The following is a 25,471-nucleotide window of genomic DNA, read 5'->3' on the forward strand; positions in this document are numbered from 1 at the left end:
CAGCAGCTAATAAGTACTGGAAGGATTAAGATTTTTTAACAGAAGTAATTTACAAATATGTTTAACTTTCTGCCACCAGTTGATCTAAAAGAAAAAAGGTTTTCACCGGAGTACCCCTTTAATCAAGTTACAAGGCTCTTTTTCTGACATTGACTTACAGGGTAGATACCTATAGGTGGTGCTAGGGAGACAGATTTCTTCTTTTTAGAAGAGAGCTCATTTGCATAATTATTTCCCAGGAAGCTTTGCCTGTAAAATTCCCTAAACCAGCTGGATATCTTCAAGAAAAAAAAACATAAGTAGATACTGTCTAAAAAATAGTACAGTGACTATTTGATGCCATTTTGATTTATTTGGATATATTTGAAATAATTTTTACATGGAGTTTCTACTCTTAACCCAGAGCTGAAATTAGGCCCCGCCTTTCTATTGTATTTACTGGGGGAGGGGGGGGGGGAGACTTTACTATGTAAATGTGTGTTGCGTTTTTATATATATATATATATATATATATATATATATATATATATATTTTTTTTTTTTTTTTTTTTTTTATTGTTTTTGTATAGCATTTTTATTCTAAAAAGTTTTCTTTATTTTTGTGGTGTATTTAGTAATAATTCATTTGCATGAAAAATACTGCGAAAAGATGTCAAAAGGGGTACTCCGCCTCTGGACATCTTATCCCATATCCAAAGCATAGGGGATAAGATGTCTGATCGCGGGGGGGGTCCGGCCGCTGGCCTGGGGCTTCATTGATTGTGACGTCACGCCACGCCCTCTCCATTCATGTCTATGGGAAGGGGGCGTGATGGCTGTGATAAGACATGTTATTCCCTGTCCTTCGGATAGGGAATAACATACCGGCAGCGGAGTACCCCCTTTAAAGGGGTTCTCCGCCCCAGACATCTTATCCCATATCTAAAGGATAGGGGATAAGATGTCTGATCGCGGGGGTCCCGTCGCTAGGATGCCCCATGATCTTTTTGCAATGTTAGGTTCCTGCGGCGAGTGACGTGATGTCACGCTATGCCCCCTCCATTCATGTCTATGGGAGGGGACGTGACGTCACAAGGGGGCGTGGTATGACGTCACATCTCCCGGCGTGCTGCACGAAGATCGCGGGGGTCCTAGTGGCGGATAGGGGATAAGATGTCAGGGGGCGGCTTACGCCTTTATCTGAAAATCAATAGGGAGTACCTTTTAACCCCTTAAGGACACATGACGTTCTCATACGTCTCCATTTCCGAGTCCTTAAGGACACATGACGTATGAGAACGTCATGTGTTTTACCGGCCCCCCGCAACCATCTGGAGCGGAGCCGGTCCCCGATGCCTGCTGAAATCGTTCAGCAGGCATCGGGGCATATCGCCCAGGGGGGTCATTATGACCCCCCATGTCGGCGATGGCCGCAGATCGCTGGACAATTCAGTCCAGCGATCTGCGGCGGAATCCGGGTCAATCGGGTCTCCAGTGACCCGGTGACCCGGAATTACAGGCTGTTCGGGGCCGTCTCCGACGGCCCCGAACAGCCAGAGCCAGCAGGGGTGAGGTGGCACTGGTGCCACCTCACGATCGCCCTGATTTGTCGGCCGGATTACCGGCCGACCAATCAGGGCGCCTGCTGCGGGTGTCACTCCCGCAACCCGCTCCGCCCCTCTTCCGGAGGACGTGAGCGGGTGCGGGACGTGCACCCCGGGTGCTGGGGACCCCGATCCCCGGCGCCCCTGTTGGGATCGGGGCCCCAGGAGCAGCGGCGGCGGCGGAGACGACGAGGGACTGACCTGTGCAGCGAGGATCGTTGGAGGTGAGTGACAGCCTCCTGCTGTTGCTTAGCAACAGCTCCCAGCATGCAAAAAGGGCATGCTGGGAGCTGTAGTTATGCAACAGCAGGAGGCAGACCACCACAACTCCCAGCATGCCCTTATGGGCATGCTGGGACTTGTAGTTTTGCAACAGCTGGAGGCACATTCTTTCTATGGAAAAGTGTACCTTCAGCTGTTGTGTAACTACAACTCCCAGCTTGCACAATCAGCTAAAGTGCATGCTGGGAGTTGTAGTGGTGCATCTGGTGGTTGCATAACTACAACTCCCAGCATGCCCGTTGGCTGTCGGTGACTGCTGGGAGTTGTAGTTTTGCAACAGCTGAAGGCACACTGAGTTAAGTAGCAAACCAGTGTGTCTCCAGCTGTTGCATAACTACAATCCCCAGCATCCCCAGCCAAAGTAGTATGCCTCCAGCTGTTGCATAACTACAACACCCAGCATGCCCTTCCGCTGTCCGTACATGCTGGGGGTTGTAGCTTTTGCAACAGCTGAAGGCACACTGGTTGCAAAACACTGAGTTTGTTACCAAACTCGGTGTTTCACAACCAGTGTGCCTCCAGCTGTTGCAAAACTACAACTCCCAGCATGCACTGATAGACCGTACATGCTGGGAGTTGTAGTTTTGCAACAGCTGGATGTTCCCCCCCCCAATGTGAATGTACAGGGTACACTCACATGGGCGGAGGATTACAGTAAGTATCCGGCTGCAAGTTTGAGGTGCGGCAAAATTTCTGCCGCAGCTCAAACTGCCAGCGAGAAACTGTGAACCCCCCCGCCCGTGTGACTGTACCCTAAAAACACTACACTACACTAACACACAATAAAATAAAAAGTAAAAAACACTACATATACACATACCCCTACACAGCCCCCCTCCCCTCCCCAATAAAAATGAAAAACGTCTGGTACGCCACTGTTTCCAAAACGGAGCCTCCAGCGGTTGCAAAACTACAACTCCCAGCATGCACTGATAGACCGTACATGCTGGGAGTTGTAGTTTTGCACTGATTCCCCCCCCCCCCCCCCCAATGTGAACGTACAGGGTACACTCACATGGGCGGAGGATTACAGTAAGTATCCGGCTGCAAGTTTGAGCTGCGTCAAATTTTCTGCCGTAGCTCAAACTCCCAGCGAGAAACTACTGTGAACCCCCCGCCCATGCGACTGTACCCTAAAAACACTACACTACACTAACACAAAATAAAATAAAAAGTAAAAAACACTACATATACACATACCCCTATACAACCCCCCTCCCCAATAAAAATTAAAAACGTCTGGTACGCCACTGTTTCCAAAACGGAGCCTCCAGCTGTTGCAAAACAACTACTCCCAGTATTGCCAGATAGCCGTTGACTGTCCAGGCATGCTGGGAGTTTTACAACAGCTGGAGGCACCCTGTTTGGGAATCACTGGCGTAGAATACCCCTATGTCCACCCCTATGCAAGTCCCTAATTTAGGCCTCAAATGCGCATGGCGCTCTCACTTTGGAGCCCTGTCGTATTTCAAGGCAACAGTTTAGGGCCACATATGGGGTATCGCCGTACTCGGGAGAAATTGGGCTTCAAATTTTGGGGGGTATTTTCTGCTATTACCCTTTTAAAAAATGTAAAATTTTTGGGAAAACAAGCATTTTAGGTAAAAAAAATATATATTTTTTTACATATGCAAAAGTCGTGAAACACCTGTAGGGTATTAAGGTTCAAATTACCCCTTGTTACGTTCCCCGAGGGGTCTAGTTTCCAAAATAGTATGCCATGTGTTTTTTTTTTTGCTGTCCTGGCACCATAGGGGCTTCCTAAATGCGGCATGCCCCCAGAGCAAAATTCGCTTTCAAAAAGCCAAATGTGACTCCTTCTCTTCTGAGACCTGTAGTGCGCCAGCAGAGCACTTTTCACACCCATATGGGGTGTTTTCTGAATCGGGAGAAATTGGGCTTCAAATTTTGGGGGGTATTTTCTGCTATTACCCTTTTTAAAATTGTAAAAATTTTGGGAAACCAAGCATTTTAGGTAAAAAAAATATATATTTTTTTACATATGCAAAAGTCGTGAAACACCTGTAGGGTATTAAGGTTCACATTACCCCTTGTTACGTTCCCCGAGGGGTCTAGTTTCCAAAATGGTATGCCATGTGTTTTTTTTTTGCTGTTCTGGCACCATAGGGGCTTCCTAAATGCGGCATGCCCCCAGAGAAAAATTTGCTTTCAAAAAGCCAAATGTGACTCCTTCTCTTCTGAGACCTGTAGTGCGCCAGCAGAGCACTTTTCACCCCCATGCGAGGTGTTTTCTGTATCGGGAGAAATTGGGCTTAAAATTTTGGGGGGTATTTTCTGCTATTACCCTTTTAAAAAATTTAAAATTTTTGGGAAACCAAGCATTTTAGGTAAAAAAAAAAAATATTTTTTTTACATATGCAAAAGTCGTGAATCACCTGTAGGGTATTAAGGTTCACTTTACCCCTTGTTACGTTCTCTGAGGGGTCTAGTTTCCAAAATGGTATGCCATGTGTTTTTTTTTGCTGTCCTGGCACCATAGGGGCTTCCTAAATGCGGCATGCCCCCCCAAAAACCATTTGTCGCTCCTTCCCTTCTGAGCCCTCTACTGCGCCCACCGAACAATTAACATAGACATATGAGGTATGTGCTTACTCGAGAGAAATTGGGTTTCAAATACAAGTAAAAATTTTCTCCTTTTTATCCCTTGCAAAAATTCAAAAATTGGGTCTACAAGAACATGCGAGTGTAAAAAATGAAGATTTTGAATTTTCTCCTTCACTTTGCTGCTATTCCTGTGAAACACCTAAAGGGTTAATACACTTACTGAATGTTTTTTTGAATACTTTAGGGGGTGTAGTTTTTATATTGGGGTCTTTTATGGGGTATTTCTAATATGAAGACCCTTCAAATCCACTTAAAAACTGAACTGGTCCCTGAAAAATAGTGAGTTTGAAAATTTTGGGAAAAATTTCAAAATTGCTACTGAACTTTGAAGCCCTCTGGTGTCTTCCAAAAGTAAAAACTCATAAATTTTATGATGCAAACATAAAGTAGATATATTGTATATGTGAACCCAAAAAAAATATATTTTGAATATCCATTTTCCTTACAAGCAGAGAGCTTCAAAGTTAGAAAAATGCTAAATTTTCATTTTTTTCATCAAATTTTGGGATTTTTCACCAAGAAAGGATGCAAGTTACCATAAAATTTTACCACTAAGTTAAAGTAGAATATGTCACGAAAAAACAATCTCGGAATCAGAATGATAACTAAAAGCATCAGAGTTATTAATGTTTAAAGTGACAGTGGTCAGAATTGCAAAAAACGCTCCGGTCCTTAAGGTATAAAATGGCCTGGTCCTTAAGGGGTTAAAGGGATATTCCAGGCAAAAACTTTTTTTTATATATATATATATATCAACTGGCTCCGGAAAGTTAAACAGATTTGTAAATGACTTCTATTAAAAAATCTTAATCCTTCCAATAGTTATTAGCTTCTGAAGTTGAGTTGTTGTTTTCTGTCTAACTGCTCAATGATGATGTCACGTTCCGGGACATGACGTGACATCATCATTGAGCAGTTAGACAGAAAACTTCAGAAGCTAATAACTATTGGAAGGATTAAGATTTTTTAATAGTAAGTAATTTACAAATCTGTTTAACTTTCCGGAGCCAGTTGATATATAAAAAAAAGTTTTTGCCTGGAATACCCCTTTAACTTTCTTTTCTTTTTCAGACAGCTTGTGCCATTTTTGTCCCTCTATACATATCCCAGCATTTACAACTCCATGTATAAACGTGCATTGCAGATTTTCTGTTATTTTTTTTTTTCCTGTAAATCACATGATTGTAATAAAAAAACATAAAAATAAAAAAAAAGAATGCAGGAACAGAAACATAATTAACATTTTATATAGGCTGATTTGTTTTTTTGTCTTTTATTGTTTTTGTGTCGAGTGTTAATTTAGTTTTAGCATATGTTTGTTTTTGTTTTTTAGATTTGTGAATTTTTGTAGTATAGAATTATTGTATAATTTAGTGTGTATTTTTATACTTCTTTTTAGGTTTATTTACTATGATTTTTTTTTTTATCATGTCTTTTCAACTGGCTGCCAATAGGGGGCATGTACATGAGAAACATTTTGATCCAATTAAAATATAATAAAAAAAAAAAACATTAAAAATGTTAAAACAACAACACAATATATGTTACATGTACATCCTAAATTTTTCAGCTACTTGTTGCTAATTTGTATTTCTCTGTTTTTTCATGTAATTCAGAAACAGGATATACTGAATCAGGTAAATCATTTTATAATTATTGAGTATTTATTTATTATTATTTGTGCACATTTCAAAAAATGTTATTACATACTCAGGATTAGAGATGAGCGAACTTACAGTAAATTTGATTCGTCACGAACTTCTCGGCTCGACAGTTGATGGCTTATCCTGCATAAATTAGTTCAGCTTTCAGGTGCTCCGGTGGGCTGGAAAAGGTGGATACAGTCCTAGGAAAGATTCTCCTAGGACTGTATCCACCTTTTCCAGCCCACGCGAGCACCTGAAAGCTGAACTAATTTATGCAGGATAAGTCATCAACTGCCGAGCCGAGAAGTTCGTGACAAATTGAATTTACTGTAAGTTCGCTCATCTCTACTCAGGATCTCCGGTATTATCTCAGACTTATAGGTGCAGTTTCCTATATTTCTGTAGATAGGAAACAATATTATAGTAGTTATATTCTTGTATATAGGAGACAGTATTATAGTAGTTATATTCTTGTATATAGGAGCAGTATTATAGTAGTTATATTCTTGTATATAGGAGCAGTATTATAGTAGTTATATTTCTTGTATATAGGAGACAGTATTATAGTAGTTATATTCTTGTATATAGGAGCAGTATTATAGTAGTTATAATCTTGTATATAGGGGGCAGTATTATAGTAGTTATATTCTTGTATATAGGAGCAGTATTATAGTAGTTATAATCTTGTATATAGGGGGCAGTATTATAGTAGTTATATTCTTGTATATAGGAGCAGTATTATAGTAGTTATATTCCTGTATATAGGAGCAGTATAATAGTAGTTATATTGTTGTATAAAGGAGCAGTATTATAGTAGTTATATTCTTGTATATAGGGGGCAGTATTATAGTAGTTATTTTCTTGTACATTGGAGCAGTATTATAGTAGTTATATTCCTGTATATAGGAGCAGTATTATAGTAGTTATATTCTTGTATATAGGAGCAGTATTATAGTAGTTATATTCTTGTATATAGGAGCAGTATTATAGTAGTTATATTCGTGTATATAGGAGCAGTATTATAGTAGTTATATTCTTGTATATAGGAGCAGTATTATAGTAGTTATATTCTTGTATATAGGGGGCAGTATTATAGTAGTTATATTCTTGTATAAAGGAACAGTATTATAGTAGTTATATTCTTGTATATAGGAGCAGTATTATAGTAGTTATATTTTTGTATATAGGGGGCAGTATTATAGTAGTTATATTCTTGTACATAGGGGGCAGTATTATAGTAGTTATATTCTTGTATAAAGGAACAGTATTATAGTAGTTATATTCTTGTATATAGGAGCAGTATTATAGTAGTTATATTTTTGTATATAGGGGACAGTATTATAGTAGTTATATTCTTGTATATAGGAGCAGTATTATAGTAGTTATATTCTTGTATATAAGGGTCAGTATTATAGTAGTTATATTCTTGTATATAGGAGCAGTATTATAGTAGTTATATTCTTGTATATAGGAGCAGTATTATAGTACTTATATTTCTGTAGATAAGAAACAATATTATAGTAGTTATATTCTTCACAGTGACAGCTATTTCCTCACCCAGTAATTTTGTCAGGTTGTTAGTCCCCTTCCCCGGTTCCTCTTTGATATCTTATATAAGGTGTATTATTCAGCTGGGAAGACAGAAGAAAAATATCCAAAGGTAAAGAGAAAAAGAAACCTCTCCTGTCTCTTTCATGACATTTGTCAGTGATAAATGGCGCCTATGTTGACTTTCCTTTCTTTCTATCTACATTTCTTTTCTTAGGCAATTGACTTTGAAGGTTTCCAGCTCTTTATGAAGACATTTCTGGAGGTCGACCTGCCGGACGAATTCTGCAAACATCTGTTTATGTCATTTAGCAACAGGTTCCAGAACCCAAGTCCTTCCATGCAGAGTAAGACGGCGCTCCTCACCGGGGGTAGGTCATGGTCATGGTGTTACGTGTCATTAAGTCACACTTAGAAAAAATATTTAAAATATTTTCACTACTAAGTGGAAATATTAAATGGCCATGAAGTGAACGACATTCATTGTAATCAGTTGCTTATCCGTCTATTTTTTAATACAGCACTCCATGTGGTTCAGTGCGGTATTACAGATAATGAATAATGTTTAAATGACCATTATTATAATATAATGAGACATATAGAAAAAAAGTTTATACAGCTCACCTCTCCATTGTAATGGGTTGATACAGTGTCCAAGTAGTAGGATCCAGAGAGAAAACTCCTGAAAGGAGAGGATCCAGCGCTCTAGGTAGGATATCAAATCTTACAGCTTTATTTGTACAAAGTTAAAATGCCCGGTGGACTACAAAAATAATAAATAAAACCAATGCATTTCGTTGAAGTCTTTTTTAAAAAAAAGACAATAACGAAACACGTTGGTTTTTATTTATTACTTTTGTAGTCCACCAGGCATTTTAAAGGGGTACTCCGATGAAAATCTTTTTTTTTTTTTTTTTTTTATCAACTGGTGCCAGAAAGTTAAACAGATTTGTAAATGACTTCTATTAAAAAATGTTAATCCTTCCATTATTTATTAGCTGCTGAATACTACAGAGAAAATTATTTTCTTCTTGGAACACAGAGCTCTCTGCTGACATCATGAGCACAGTGCTCTCTGCTGACATCTTTGTCCATTTTAAGAACTGTCCAGAGTAGGAGGAAATCCCCATAGAAAACATATGCTGCTCTGGACAGTTCCTAAAATGGACAGAGATGTAAGCAGAGAGCTCTGTGTTCCAAAAAGAAAACAATTTCCTCTGTAGTATTCAGTAGCTAATAAGTAATGGAAGGATTAAGATTTTTTAATAGAAGTAATTTACAAATCTGTTTAACTTTCTGGCACCAGTTGATTAAAAAAAAATAAAAAAAAGTTTTCCACAGTAGCACCCCTTTAACTTTGTTCAAATAAGGATGCGTTCCCACCTGGTGTATACGCAGTATATTTTTACGCTGCGCAAAATTTGCAGCAGCAGCGGGAAATATGCTGCGTATTCCTTGCTCACTATACATACAGGGCTTTCTGTCGGCAGCCCTATGTGTGCAGGGAGTTTTGGAGGTGGAGCCGTGTGCCGTCATGACTGTGATGCGCGGCTCCGCCTCCAAAAAAGACAATAACGTAACATGTTGGTTTTTATTTATTACTTTTGTAGTCCACCGGACATTTTAAAGGGGTACCTTTCAAGAGTTTTCTCTTTGGATACTTATGATATAATGTTTCTGTAATAATTTTTTATTGTTTGAAGTATGTCACAATATTTACCCCCTTAAAGGGGTACTCCGCTGCTCAGTGTTTGGAACAAACTGTTCCGAATGCTGGAGCCTGCGCCGGGAGCTCGTGACTTCATAACCCCGCCTCCTCATGACGGCCATCACGCCCCTCCCATAGACTTGCATTGAGGGGGCGGGGCATGAAGTCATGAGGGGGCGTGGCTATGACGTCACAAGCTCCCGTCACTGGCTCCAGCGTTCGAAACAGTTTGTTCCAAATGCTGAGCAGCGGAGTTCCCCTTTAAGTCTGTACATATATACACAACAAGTGTCCCAGTGAAAAAACAATGATATTTAATTAATAATTCTAGTATCTGCCTATGTGATTTGTTAAACATGTGTGTACCCGTTTTTTTTAGGTCAATTATAAAGGCTCCCTTTTTTTCAGGAAACTAGTGATTTTTTTCTTTGCCCACGTCAGGCACACCCACCATCACTAGTCCTACAGTGCCATCTGTTTCATTCCAGCACAACTGCATTCATATAATTCATTACTGTAAATGGGTCATGTTATCACCAATCTGACCCACCTAACTCTATCTGTATACTGCTGCTGCTATCTCTATGGGATCATGATATATAGATGTTATACACCTCTCCTCTAACTCCATCTGTATACTGCTGCTCTCGCTGTGGGATTAGTGTGTATATATATATATAGTAGTTGTACAACTCTCCTCCAGCTCTTTATGGTCACATATAGAAATTTACAAATGTTTTGTTTTCGAAGCCAATAGGAAAGGTAAAATGGACAAAGAAGTTATACACCTCTCCTTCAGCTCTATCTGTATACTGCTACTTCTATCTTTATGAGATCAGGATATTTAGCAGATATATCCCTCCCCTCAAGTTCTATCTGTATACTGCTGCTGGTCTCTTAGGCCCCTTTCACACTATACATTCATCCATTTTTAAGATCTGTTATAATGTTCCGTTATGAAAACCCTGAAAATTGGACGTTAAACGACCATTAGAAAATCCCATTATAGTCTATAGATTTTTACAGTATCCATTTTAACCCATCATAGCCCGTTATTAATAATGGACGTTATTTTGTGACGGGAGTAAGAACGGAAGAAATAGTGCACTTTTTCTTCCGTTCTTACTCCCGTCACAAAATAACGTCCATTATTAATAACGGGCTATGACGGGTTAAAATGGATAATGTAAAAATCTATAGACTATAATGGGATTTTGTAGCGGCTATTTAACGGATGATAGACACAGTTCATAGATAGACAGCACGGCACTACTTTCCCTTCAGGTGCAGAACGGTGATGACACGGCAGACTAGGACTAAGGATTGCTGGAGGTGGTGCTCTGACTAGTAATAGTGCATGGAATTGCGACAAAGAAGCAGAGAAATAATCGGCAACTCACCGCGGCCAGCTGAGTAAATCTTCTTTTATTTCATACTCACAAAGATATCATGTGGGAAGAGGGGAGTGGGGGGACACAGGATGGCGACCAAGCTCCGTTTCGCACGATGATCGTGCTTCCTCCGGCCGGAGGAAGCACGATCATCGTGCGAAACGGAGCTTGGTCGCCATCCTGTGTCCCCCCACTCCCCTCTTCCCACATGATATCTTTGTGAGTATGAAATAAAAGAAGATTTACTCAGCTGGCCGCGGTGAGTTGCCGATTATTTCTCTGCTTCTTTATCGCAATTTAACGGATGATTTTCAGTGTTTTCATAACTGAAAATTATATCAGAACTTTAAAATGGATGAATGTATAGTGTGAAAGGGGCGTTAATGGGATCAGGGTATATATATATATATATATATATAAAATATACAGTAGATATATACCTTCTCTCCAGCTCTGTCTGTGTACTGCTGCTACCTTTATGGGATAAGGATATATGTAGTTATAAACCTCCCATCCAGCTCTATCTGTGTACTGCTGCTACCTATAGGGCATCAGGATATAAAAAAGCTATACCCCTCCCCTCTAGCTCTATCTGTAAACTGCTGCTATCTCTGTGGGTTCGGTATATATAGCAGTTATACGTCTCCCCTCCAGCTCTATCTGTATACCGCTACTGCTACTTCTATGAGATCAGAATATATAGTAGTTATACACCTCTCCTCTAGGTCTATCTGTATACCGCTGCTGCTATCTCTATGGGATCAGGATATATAGTAGTTATACCCCTCCCCTCTAGGTCTATCTGTATACTGCTGCTATCTCTATGGGATCAGGATATATAGTAGTTATACACCTCCCCTTTAGCTCCATCTGTATACTGCTGTGCAATCTCTGTAGGATCAGTATATATAGTAGTTATACACCTCCCCTCCAGCTCTATCTGTAGACTGCTGCTATCTTTGTGGGATCAGTATATATTGTAGTTATACACCTCCCCCTCCAGCTCTATCTGTAAACTGTTGCTTCTACCTTTATGGGATCAGGATATATAATAGTTATATACCTCCCCTCCAGCCCTATCTGTATACCGCTGCTATCTCTATGGGATCAGGAAACATAGAAGTTCTTCCCTCTAGCTCTATCTATATATTGCTGCTATCTCTATAGGATCATTATATATAGAAGTTATACCCCTCCCCTCTAGCTCCATCTGTATACTGCTGCTATCTCTGTGGGTATAGTATGAGTATATAATAGTTATACACCTCCAGCTCTTCATAGTCACTTATATAAATTTACAAATGTTTTGTTTTCAAAGCTAATAGGAAAGGTAAAATGGACAAAGGGCGAACCTGCAGACGGGCCATTGGGCCCCATCAAGCTCCGTACATGTTGATGAAATCAGCTACTGTGACCGCTATAGGTATACGGTACCCCTTGTCTCACCTATAGCAGGATCCTGAAAACAAGTACCACAGACATGAAAGTTTCAGTCTTTCCATGATTGGTGCATTTACTACAACAATATCCTGTAGATTTCTATAACCCATAGTCACCGATACGACTCACATATGTCACCTTCTTATTCCTACGGTAATTATCCAATTCTGTAAATGACGTCTCGGTTATGGCTTCCCTGATAGACGGATTGTCGCTATCTCTGGGGTGTGAATGTGTAATTACTTATCCGTGTTAGTGAATCCTGAAGGAAGAGACAATAGACGGCTTAACACTGTCAGGTGCTAAACAATGACATAATTCACGTCTCTGGCTTGTCATACCATCAAGAGCGGCGCATTATACAGATGGAGGATCGGTGACGGGATTGTTACCGGCAGGTTGATTATTCTATGATAATTGTTCTGGGGTTTGTTGGTCTAGCAAGCACATTATTCCTGATAATGTCGGCATCAGTGTCTTCTCATACATCACATATATCCATCCTTGTAACTTGTTCTTATTGCCAAATAACAGTATTTATGGTTAATAGTAATATAGTGAGCTTTACAGACTTGACTTGAGTAGCTGGAGGCACCCTGGATGAAAAACAGTGACATAGATGGTGCAATGCTCTGCGAGATGCTGTACGTGCATGGCACCTGGTGGAGCACTGGCACGTCTTTATTCCGGAGGTCCATGATTACATAGTCCAAACTAGGATTGAGAGAGTCCCCCCCAAACCTAATTTTGATCCAAACATCGGGAGGGTTGGTGGCACGCTGAACTTTTCGAACTTGAGTAGGAGAGTCGGTGGTGTCCATGGTGAGATATGGTGGGGTCCATGGTGAGATGTCGGTGGGGTCGATGGTATCCATGGCGAGATGTGGGTGGGGTCATTGGTGTCCAGGGTGAGATATGGTGGGGTCTGTGGTGTCTATGGTGAGATGTGGTGAGGTCAGTGGTGTCCATGGGGAGATATGGTGGGGTTGGTGGTGTCCATGGTGAGATGTGGTGGGGTCAGTGGTGTCCATGGTGAGATGTGGTGGGGTTGGTGGTGTCCATGGTGAGATGTGGTGGGGTCAGTGGTGTCCATGGTGAGATGTGGGTGGGGTCGGTGGTATCCATGGTGAGATGTGGGTGGGGTCGGTGGGGTCCATGGTGAGATGTGGGTGGGGTCGGTGGTGTCCATGGTGAGATGTGGTGGGGTCGGTGGGGTCCATGTTGAGATATGGTGGGGTCGGTGGGGTCCATGGTGAGATATGGTGGGGTCAGTGGGGTCCATGGTGAGATGTGGTGGGATCGGTGGTGTCCAGGGTGAGATGTGGTGGGATCGGTGGTGTCCAGGGTGAGATATGGTGGGGTCGGTGGTGTCCAGGGTGAGATATGGTGGGGTCGGTGGTGTCCATGGTGAGATGTGGTGAGATCGGTGGTGTCCATGGTGAGATATGGTGGGGTCAGTGGTGTCCATGGTGTGATGTGGTGGGATCGGTGGTGTCCGTGGTGAGATGTGGTTGGGTCAGTGGGGTCCATGGTGAGATGTGGTGGGGTCGGTGGTGTCCATGGTGAGATAAGGTGGGATTGGTGGTGTCCATGGGGAGATATGGTGGGGTCAGTGGGGTCCATGGTGAGATGTGGTGGGATCGGTGGGGTCCATGATGAGATGTGGTGGGGTCGGTGGTGTCCATGATGAGATGTAGTGGGGTCGGTGGTGTCCATGGTGAGATATGGTTGGGTCAGTGGGGTCCATGGTGAGATGTGGTGGGATCGGTGGTGTCCATGATGAGATGTGGTGGGGTCGGTGGTGTCCATGTTGAGATATGGTTGGGTCAGTGGGGTCCATGGTGAGATGTGGGTGGGATCGGTGGGGTCCATGGTGAGATGTGGGTGGGGTCGGTGGTGTCCATGGTGAGATGTGGGTGGGGTCGGTGGTGTCCATGGTGAGATATGGTGGGATCGGTGGGGTCCATGGTGAGATGTGGGTGGGGTCGGTGGTGTCCATGGTGAGATATGGTGGGGTCGGTGGTGTCCATGGTGAGATGTGGTGTGGTCCGTGGTTTTATGGTGAGATATCGGTGGGGCCATGTTCTGGGACTCCTCTGAGTACTGGTGGAAAGAACGGGATTGTGGCCCTTATTCCAAAACCTTAGACTGTCAGCTTTTAGCACTGAGATCTCTAGATCTTTTGTGAATATCATTTGGGTCAAAGTACAGAAGCCCTTGAACCAAAATTGGTCATGAAGTGTCCATTTCATTGAGATACATTTTTGACAATACCAGACGCCAAGATAATAAAATCCCCAGAAGGCCACTCCAGGGAGGAATATTTTATATAATAAGTGTCTCTTATTGCAGACAAGTGTCCCTGCACATGTAATATCAGTACTGTACGTCCTGGTGACATTGTTCTCCACTCCGCAGGGCTCCGCATGAATTATAGAAGTAATAGTTCATCACGATCTTCATCCCCGGTGTCCCTGCGACCTCCTGACGTCATCCAGCTGAAAGACATCGTGTGTTACTTATCGCTGCTCGAGAGAGGACGACCCGAGGATAAGCTGGAGTGTGAGTATAACCGCAAGCTACACCGCGCCCTATATGAGGGTTTATAAACTATTATATCATAATACAGTATATTGTATAATACAACGAGATCCAACAGATAATGTAATACATATAGTGTTTTACTATAATATACAGTATAATACAATAGAGAACAATACAATATATATATATATATATATATATATATATATATATATATATATATAGCGTATTAGAGTATAATAGTGTAATATAATAATAGATGGAATAATACAATAGGAAACATTACAATAGATAATGTAATACAGTATAATAGTGTTTTACTATAATATACAGTATAATACAATAGAGAACAATACAATATATATATATATATATATATATATATATATATAGCCTATTAGAGTATAATAGTTTAATATAATAATAGATGGTATAATACAATAGGAAACATTACAATAGATAATGTAATACAGAATAATAGTGTTTTACTATAATATACAGTATAATACAATAGAGAACAATACATTATAGCGTATTAGAGTATAATAGTGTAATATAATAATAGATGGTATAATACAATAGGAAACATTACAAGAGATAATGTAATACAATATAATAGTGTTTTACTATAATATACAGTATAATACAATAGAGGACAATCCAATATAGATAGCGTATTAGAGTATAATAGTGTAATATAATAATAGATGGTACAGTGATCCCCCAACTTACAATGGCCTTACAATAGTTTCAACATACAATGGTCTTTTCTGGACCATTGTAACTTGAAACCAGACTCAACATACAATGTACAGACAGTCCAGATCTGTGATACCTGTCACAACTGGAGGAACTGACCAGTCAGAATGGGCATTTTACTGGTAAAGCACCTGTATTACTGAACTGCATGCACTGACTGATGTCTGGTAGTGCCCCCTACAGGGAGGTATTACATGTTCTGTACTCTTTACCTGTATTACTGAAGTGCATGCACTGACTGGTGTCTGGTAGCGCCCCCTACAGTACAGGGAGGAACTACAAGTTCTGTACTACTCCTTACCTGTGCCAGGGTTAGCTGCTCCTTTGGACACCAGGTAAGGGCGGCTCCATTTGGGACACTGTGTGGACTGTACAGGACCCTGAAGAAGCTCCTGTCCTCTACATAAACCATTGTTTCCCAACCAGGGTGACTCCAGCTGTTGCAAAACTACAACTCCCAGCGTGTAATATAATACTATATAGTGGAATACAATAGGGTGCATTACAATATATAACGTAATATAGTATAATAGTGTAATATATATAGTATAATAAGATGCATAACAATAGATAATATAATACAGTATAATAATAATAAAAATAATAATAGTAATGATAATAATAAATAGTATGATATAATGTTATATATTACAAAAGATTGTGTAATACAGTATTATAATAATAATAATAGTAATAATAATAATAATAAATAAAAAAATAGTATGATATAATATTATATATAACAAAAGATCGTGTAATACAGTATAATAGTGTAATATAATAATATAAAGTGTAATACAATAGGGCACATTACAATATCTAGTGTAACACAATGTAATAAACTGAAGATAGCAGAATACAGTAAGGTAGATAACAATATATATGGTTATAAAGTACAGTACAATAGTGAAATGTTATATAAAATAATATAAAACAGTATATTATAATGTAAAGTAATATACTAAAATAATATATCATGAAACAATCGGATATATTATAATAGGATAATATAATATAATACAATAATATATCATAAAACAACCGGATATATTATAATAGGATAATATAATATAATACAATAATATATCATAAAACAACCGGATATATTATAATAGCGTAATATAATACAATAATATATCATAAAACAACTGGACATATTATAATAGGGTAATATAATACAATAATATATCATAAAACAACCGGATATATTATAATAGGGTAATATAATACAATAATATATCATAAAACAACTGGATATATTATAATAGGGTTATATAATACAATAATATATCATAAAACAACCGGATATATTATAATAGCGTAATATAATTCAATAATATATCATAAAACAACCGGATATATTATAATAGGGTAATATAATACAATAATATATCATAAAACAACTGGATATATTATACTAGGGTAATATAATTCAATAATATATCATAAAACAACCGGATATATTATAATAGGGTAATATAATACAATAATATATCATAAAACAACCGGATATATTATAATAGCGTAATATAATACCATAATATATCATAAAACAACCAGAGATATAATAATAGGGTAATATAATACAATAATATATCATAAAACAACTGGATATATTATACTAGGGTAATATAATTCAATAATATATCATAAAACAACTGGATATATTATAATAGGGTAATATAATACAATAATATATCATAAAACAACCGGATATATTATAATAGGGTAATATAATACAATAATATATCATAAAACAACTGGACATATTATAATAGGGTAATATAATACAATAATATATCATAAAACAACTGGATATATTATAATAGGGTAATATAATACAATAATATATCATAAAACAAGTGGATATATTATAATAGGGTAATATAATACAATAATATATCATAAAACAACCGGATACATTATAATAGGGTAATATAATACAATAATATATCATAAAACAAGTGGATATATTATAATAGGGTAATATAATACAATAATATGTCATAAAACAAGTGGATATATTATAATAGCGTAATATAATACAATAATATATCATAAAACAAGTGGATATATTAGAATAGGGTAATATAATACAATAATATATCATAAAACAACCGGAGATATAATAATAGGGTAATATAATACAATAATATAGCATAATACCATAAGAAACATCAGCGCATATTATGAAAGTGTAACATGCCATATAATATAGCAATAAATAAGATGTGATATAAATATAATAAAATATAGTATAATAGAAGTTACCATAATATCTGATCACCCAGAACGTCTGATAATCCGGCACATGATTCATGCACCAGTGCAGTGTAAAATGGAAATTCTGGTATCTATTGCATTATATGGCCAATATATTAATAGCTCAATTATTAATGAGACATAATGGGGTTCTCTATTGGAGAGTAAGAAGTCCATGTAGTGTTAGGACAGGGCCCCCTGCTGTCCACGTCCGGCCCTGCAGCCTCTTGTTCAGCCTTGGTAATGATTTACTAATGTCTCTTATTTTCTGGGAGACAGTGACCTCTGCTGGTGACTTCAGAAATAACACTCCTTTCACTAAACATTCCTGTTATCCGTATTCTGTACACAGCCGCTCATTCTAAATGGTTTCCGTGAAATTTTCTGGCGTAATTTAGTCGTGAGTAATTTCTGCTGCTTTTTATTTCCCACAATCGATGCAGGAAAAGTGAATGATTCATTCACACTGCAGTCACGACCACTAATGTGAAGAGTCTTAATGGTTTCGTGTTTGTTGTGTAAGTGATGGAAATGCCCTTCCTGTTAATAGGATTATTTTTCCTCAGTAGAAAGTATTATTATTTTCTAGCTTTATTATTATTATTATTATTAATAATATTATCATTATTTTATACATTTATTTGTGAAAAGGCTCCATAGTGAGCAGCCCTAGTTTCTGGAAAGGTGAATTAACATCCAGAAACCTCTATTTGAGTTCACATAAGTTAAAGTGTATGCAGTTGCTCTAAAAAGCTATTGATGTGGCCTAAAGAAAGGTCAAAAGTATTAGGTAGAACCAGTGGTCATACTCTGTGAGCTAAACCCCAAATACATTGTACATAGCTAGTCCTGCTCTCAGCTGAGAAGTGATACAATTGTATCCAGTCTAGACAATGCTCTGTGAGCTAAACATCCTGGACTCCAGACTGATACATTGTACATAGCTCGTCCTGATCTCAGCTGAGAAGTGATACAATTGTATCCCCAGTCTAGACAATGCTCTGTGAGCTAAACATCCTGGACTCCAGACTGATACATTGTACATAGCTAGTCCTGCTCTCAGCTGAGAAGTGATACAATTGTATCCAGTCTAGACAATGCTCTGTGAGCTAAACATCCTGGACCCCAGACTGATACATTGTACATAGCTAGTCCTGCTCTCAGCTGAGAAGTGATACAATTGTATCCAGTCTAGACAATGCTCTGTGAGCTAAACATCCTGGACTCCAGACTGATACATTGTACATAGCTAGTCCTGCTCTCAGCTGAGAAGTGATACAATTGTATCCAGTCTAGACGATGCTCTGTGAGCTAAACATCCTGGACTCCAGACTGATACATTGTACATAACTAGTCAGCAGCAGCCAGGACCCGTGGCTAATGCCAGACATCGCCACACAGGCAAATGTCCGGCATTAACTCTTTAGTTTGATCGCCGCATCTTAAAGTGAAAGTAAAAGCTTCCCGTCAACTCAGTCAGGCTGATCGGGACCATCGCGGTTAAAATGTGATGTCCTGATCAGCTAGGACGCATCAGGAGGGCTTGAGCAATCAACTGCCGATAACACTGACCAATGCAATGCAAATGGCATTGATCAGTGTGAATTCGGGTAGAAAAAACAGACATGGTCGCAGCATCTACAATCTTGTATAATGATCTGATTGCTTCTCAGCATAATATCAAAAACTAACAGGTTGTTATATACATTTTTGATCAAAAAGTACAAGCCCACTCGCCACGTCAAGGCCACCTATCCAGAGTGGGTCCCTAACGTCCCTAGCATAAAATGGCGCAAGCACCGGGCGGCGACCCTCACCACCGCCGCGACACACAGTGCCCACAGGGGGGAACAACCCATTGGCAGAGCGGCCCCAATGCCTCTCAAACCAGTCTATGGGCGCCACGCCACCCCCCCCCCCCCCCCCCCACCCCCCGCAGACACAGCGCCACGGCAGCACAACGGACGCCGCACAGCACACCACGGCAGCAACGGACGCCGCACAGCACCACACCAGTGTGAACAAGGTCCAATAGCTCACTTACCATACTCTCCCAGTCAGACTAGGCTACTAGGAAAGAAATGGCCCTAATGGCCCTAGTGTAGCTAACTACTACTTATATAGGGTTGGGCCTGAGGGGGTGGGGAAGAGTGCAGACAACATGTTCAAACAAAAAAAAAGGAGGGGATAGAAATCACAGTGTGAATTCGGGTAGAATACAGACATGGTGCACATCTACAATCTTGTATAATGATCTGATTGCTTCTCAGCATAATATCAAAAACTAACAGGTTGTTATTATACATTTTTGATCAAAAAGTACAAGCCCACTCGCATTAGGGACCCACTCTAAATAGGTGGCCTTGACGTGGCGAGTGGGCTTGTACTTTTTGATCAAAATGTATAATAACAACCTGTTAGTTTTTGATATTATGCTGAGAAGCAATCAGATCATTCATTATACAAGATTGTAGATGTGTGACCATGTCTGTTTTCTTCTACCCGAATTCGCATTGATCAGTGTACTGCATGTTATAGTCCCCTATGGGAGCTATAACATTGCAAAAAAAAGTGAAATAAAAAAGTTAATGAAGATGATTTAACCCCTCCCTAATAAGTCTGAATCACCCCCCTTTTTGACTTATTTTTCTAAAGTAGTACAATTATTGAAAAGCTTTATAAATTGAGCATCATTTTAACCCCTTAATGACGAAGGACGTATATTTACGTCCTCCGCCGGCTCCCGCGATATGACGCGGGGGTCACGCGGGGTCCCCGCGTCATATCGGGTCGGTCCCGGCGGCTATCAACAGCCGGGACCCGCGGCTAATACAGGAGACATCACCGATCACGGTAATGCCCTGTATTAACCTTTCAGATGCGGCAATCTAAAGCTGACTGCCGCGTCTGAAAGTGAAAGTATCCCGGACTGCTCAGTCGGGGCTGTTCGGCACAGCCGCAGTGAAATCGCGGCATCCCTGAAAAGCTTACAGGACAACTGGGAGGGACCTTACCTGCCTCCTCAGTGTCCCGAATGCACTGCTCCGTGCCTGAGATCGCAGGCAGGAGCAGTCAAGCATCGATAACACTGATCACAGGCGTGTTAATACACGCCAGTGATCAGCATGAGAGATTCAGTGTGTGCAGTGTTATAGGCCCCAAGGGATAACAATGATCAGTGTAAGAGATCGGTGTGTGCAGTGTTATAGTTCCCTATGGGATAACAATGATCAGTATAAGAGATCAAGTGTGTGCAGTGTTATAGGTCCCCTATGGGATAGCAATGATCAGTATTAGAGATCAGTGTGTGCAGTGTTATAGGTCCCCATGGGATAATAATGATCAGTATAAGAAATCAGTGTGTGCAGTGTTATAGGTCCCTATGGGATAACAATGATCAGTAATAGAGATCAGTGTGTGCAGTGTTATAGGTCCCTATGGGATAATAATGATCAGTATAAGAGATCAGTGTGTGCAGTGTTATAGGTCCTTATGGGAGCTATAACACTGCAAAAATAAAGTAAAAAAAAAAGTGTTAATAAAGGTCATTTAACCCCATCCCTAATAAAAGTTTGAATCACCCCCCTTTTCCATAAAAAAATAAAACAGTGTAAATAAAAATAAACATATGTGGTATCGCCGCGTGCGTAAATGTCCGAATTATTAAAAATATGCTGTTAATTAAACCGTAACGGTCAATGGTTGTACGCGCAAAAAAATTCCAAAGTCCAAAAAAGCTTTTTTTTTTGGTCACTTTTTATATACCATTAAAAAATGAATAAAAATGGATCAAAGGTCTGATCAAAACAAAAATCCATACCGATAAAAACTTCAGATCACGGTGCAAAAAATTAGTCCTCAATACCGCCCTGTATGTGGAAAAATAAAAAAGTTATAGGGGTCAGAATATGACATTTTTAAACGTATACATTTTCCTGCATGTAGTTATGATTTTTTCCAGAAGTGCGACAAAATCAAACCTATATAAGTAGGGGATCATTTTAACCCGTATGGACCTACAGAATAATGATAAGGTGTCAGTTTTACCGAAATATGCACTGCGTAGAAACGGAAGCCCCCAAAACTTACAAAATGGCGTTTTTTTCTTTGATTTTGTCGCACAATGATTTTTTTTTTCCGTTTCGCCGTGAATTTTTTGGTAAAATGACTAATGGCACTGCAAAGTAGAATTGGCGACGCAAAAAATAAGCCATAATATGGATTTTTAGGTGGAAAATTGAAAGGGTTATGATTTTTAAAAGGTAAGGAGGGAAAAAACGAAAGTGCAGAAACTGAAAAAACCCTGAGTCCTTAACCTCCTGCGCGGTATTCCCGAGTGTGACTCGGGGTTAATTTTCCCTGCCAGGATCGGTAACCCCGAGTTACGCACGGGGTAGAATTGCAGAGTTCCCGGCCGGGCTGCACGATATATCGCAAAAGCAATGCGATATAGCGATGCGGCCCCCGGGAAAACATGCGATTATCTGCTCTGGTCGGCTCCCGTTGCGGGGGACGGCCAGAGCAGGTAAAGAAAAATACTAAAAGTCAGTGTTTCCCTATCAGGGGGCCTCCAGCTGTTGCAAACCACAACTCTCAGCATGCCCGAACAGCCAAAGGCTGTCCGGGGCATGCTGGGAGTAGTAGTTTCACAAACAGCTGGAGGCACCCTGTTAGAAAAACACTGAGCTAAGTGTAAAAGGAAAAAGTAGTAAAATAAAAAAAAAACTTTTGCTCACCTAGTCCCGGTCCCTGCAGATGCCGTTTCCCCTCCGTGCGGTCCGGGTGTCCTCTCTTCACTATTCATCTTCTAGGACCTTTCACTTTTCAGCCAATCACAGGCCGCAGTGGTGTAAAGCCTGTGATTGGCTGAAGGGGAAAGGACTTGTTCTGCAGCAAATACACTAGGTTTGAAATCTGCCGGCAAACCCAGTGTATACTGCTGCAGGACAAGAAGGTGACAAGGGGGGATGAATGTGACAAAGGGGGGATGTGACAAAGGGGGGGATGTGACAAGGAGGGGGGAATGTGACAGGGAGGGGGGGATGTGACAGGGAGGGGGGATGTGACAACAGGGGGGAATGTGACAGGGAGGGGGGGATGTGACAGAGGGGGGATGTGACAGGGAGGGGGGGATGTGACAGAGGGGGATGTGACAGGGAGGGGAGGGGGATGTGACAAGGGGGGGATGTGACAGAGGGGGGAATGTGACAAGGGGGGGATGTGACAGGGAGGGGGGGATGTGACAGAGGGGGGATGTGACAAAGGGGGGAATGCGACAGGGCGAGGGGGAATGTGACAAGGGGGGGGATGTGACAAAGGGGGGAATGTGACAGGAAGGGGATGTGACAAGGGGGGGAATGTGACAGGGAGGGGGGGAATGTGACAGGGAGGGGGGAATGCTGACAGGAGGGGGGAATGTGACAAAGGGGGGAATGTGACAGGGAGGGGGATGTGACAAGGGGGGGGAATGTGACAGGGAGGGGGGGAATGTGACAGGGAGGGGGAATGTGACAAAGGGGGGAATGTGACAGGGAGGGGATGTGACAAGGGGGGGAATGTGACAGGGAGGGGGGAATGTGACAGGGAGGGGGGAATGTGACAGGGAGGGGATGTGACAAGGGGGGGAATGTGACAGGGAGGGGGGGAATGTGACAGGGAGGGGGGAATGTGACAGGGGGGAATGTGACAGGGAGGGGATGTGACAGGGAGGGGGGAATGTGACAGGGAGGGGGGAATGTGACAGGGAGGGGGGGATGTGACAAAGGGGGGGATGTGACAGGGAGGGGGGGATGTGACAGAGGGGGAATGTGACAAAGGTGGGGGATGTGACAGGGAGGGAGGGGGGATGTGACAGAGGGGGAATGTGACAAAGGGGGGATGTGACAGGGAGGGGGGGATGTGACAGGGGGGATGTGACAGAGGGGGGGATGTGACAGGGAGGGGGGGATGTGACAAGGGGGGGGGATGTGACAGAGGGGGGAATGTGACAAGGGGGGGATGTGACAGGGAGGGAGGGTGGGATCGTGACAGAGGGGGGGATGTGACAAAGGGGGGGAATGCGACAGGGAGGGGGGAATGTGACAAGGGGGGGGGATGTGGACAAAGGGGGGGAATGTGACAGGAAGGGGATGTGACAAGGGGGGGAATGTGAAAGGGAGGGGGGAATGTGACAGGGAGGGGAGGAATGTGACAGGGAGGGGGGAATGTGACAAAGGGGGGAATGTGGACAGGGAGGGGATGTGACAAGGGGGGGAATGTGACAGGGAGGGGGGGAATGTGACAGGGAGGGGGGGGAATGTGACAAAGGGGGGAATGTGACAGGGAGGGGATGTGACAAGGGGGGGGAATGTGACAGGGAGGGGGGAATGTGACAGGGAGGGGGGAATGTGACAGGGAGGGGATGTGACAAGGGGGGGAATGTGACAGGGAGGGGGGAATGTGACAGGGAGGGGGGAATGTGACAGGGGAGGGAATGTGACAGGGAGGGGATGTGACAGGGAGGGGGGAATGTGACAGGGAGGGGGGAATGTGACAGGGAGGGGGGGGATGTGACAAAGGGGGGAATGTGACAGGGAGGGGATGTGACAAGGGGGAATGTGACAGGGAGGGGGGGAATGTGACAGGGAGGGGGGAATGTGACAGGGAGGGGGGGAATGTGACAAGGGGGGGGATGTGACAGAGGGGGGATGTGACAGGGGGGGGAATGTAACATGAAGGGGGAGGATGTGACAAGGGGGGGAATGTGACAAGGGGGGGGGAGTGTGACAGAGGGGGGAATGTGACAGGGGGGGGATGTGACGGGAGGGGGGAATGTGACAAGGGGGGGGTGACAGGGAGGAGGGGGAATGTGACAGGGGGGGGATGTGACAAAGGGGGGAATGTGACAGGGAGGGGATGTGACATGGGGGGGAATGTGACAGGGAGGGGGGAATGTGACAAGGGGGGGGGATGTGACAGCAGGGGGGAATGTAACATGAAGGGGGAGGATGTGACAAGGGGGGGAATGTGACAAGGGGGGGATGTGACAAGGGGGGGATGTGACAGAGGGGGGAATGTGACCAAGGGGGTAATGTGACAGGGAGGGGGGAATGTGACAAGGGGGGGATGTGACAGAGGGGGGGAATGTGACAGGGGGGGGAATGTGACAGGGGGGGAATGTAACATGAAGGGGGAGGATGTGACAAGGGGGGGATGTGACAAGGGGGGAATGTGACAGGGAGGGGGGAATGTGACAAGGGGGGGATGTGACAGAGGGGGGGATGTGACAGAGAGGGGGAGGATGTGACAGGGGGGAGGGGAATGTAACATGAAGGGGGAGGATGTGACAAGGGGGGGGAATGTGACAAGGGGGGATGTGACAGAGGGGGTGGAATGTGACAGGGGGGGGAATGTAACATGAAGGGGGAGGATGTGACAAGGGGGGGAATGTGACAAGGGGGGATGTGACAGAGGGGGGGGAATGTGACAGGGGGGATGTGACAAGGGGGGAATGTGACAGGGAGGGGGGAATGTGACAAGGGGGGGGATGTGACAGAGGGGGGAATGTGATAGGGGGGGATGTGACAGGGGGGGGAATGTGACAGGGAGGGAGGAATGTGACAGGGAGGGGGGGAATGTGACAGGGAGGGGGGAATGTGACAAAGGGGGGAATGTGACAGGGAGGGGGATGTGACAAGGGGGGGA

The 25,471-nt window shown here is 42.2% G+C and overlaps 1 protein-coding gene across 1 annotated transcript in view; it reads left to right on the top strand.

Moving 5' to 3' along the window:
• Positions 1–25,471, top strand: part of DGKB (diacylglycerol kinase beta) — a 579,157-nt gene that overhangs the window by 138,413 nt on the left and 415,273 nt on the right. Inside the window, exons 4-6 of the mRNA XM_056518908.1 lie at positions 6,107–6,127; positions 7,902–8,055; positions 14,642–14,785. Coding sequence (XP_056374883.1) covers positions 6,107–6,127; positions 7,902–8,055; positions 14,642–14,785 — 319 coding nt within the window. The remainder of the gene's footprint in view (positions 1–6,106; positions 6,128–7,901; positions 8,056–14,641; positions 14,786–25,471) is intronic.

The sequence above is a fragment of the Hyla sarda genome, chromosome 5 (assembly GCF_029499605.1).
Source record: "Hyla sarda isolate aHylSar1 chromosome 5, aHylSar1.hap1, whole genome shotgun sequence".
Taxonomy (NCBI): Eukaryota; Metazoa; Chordata; class Amphibia; order Anura; family Hylidae; genus Hyla; species Hyla sarda.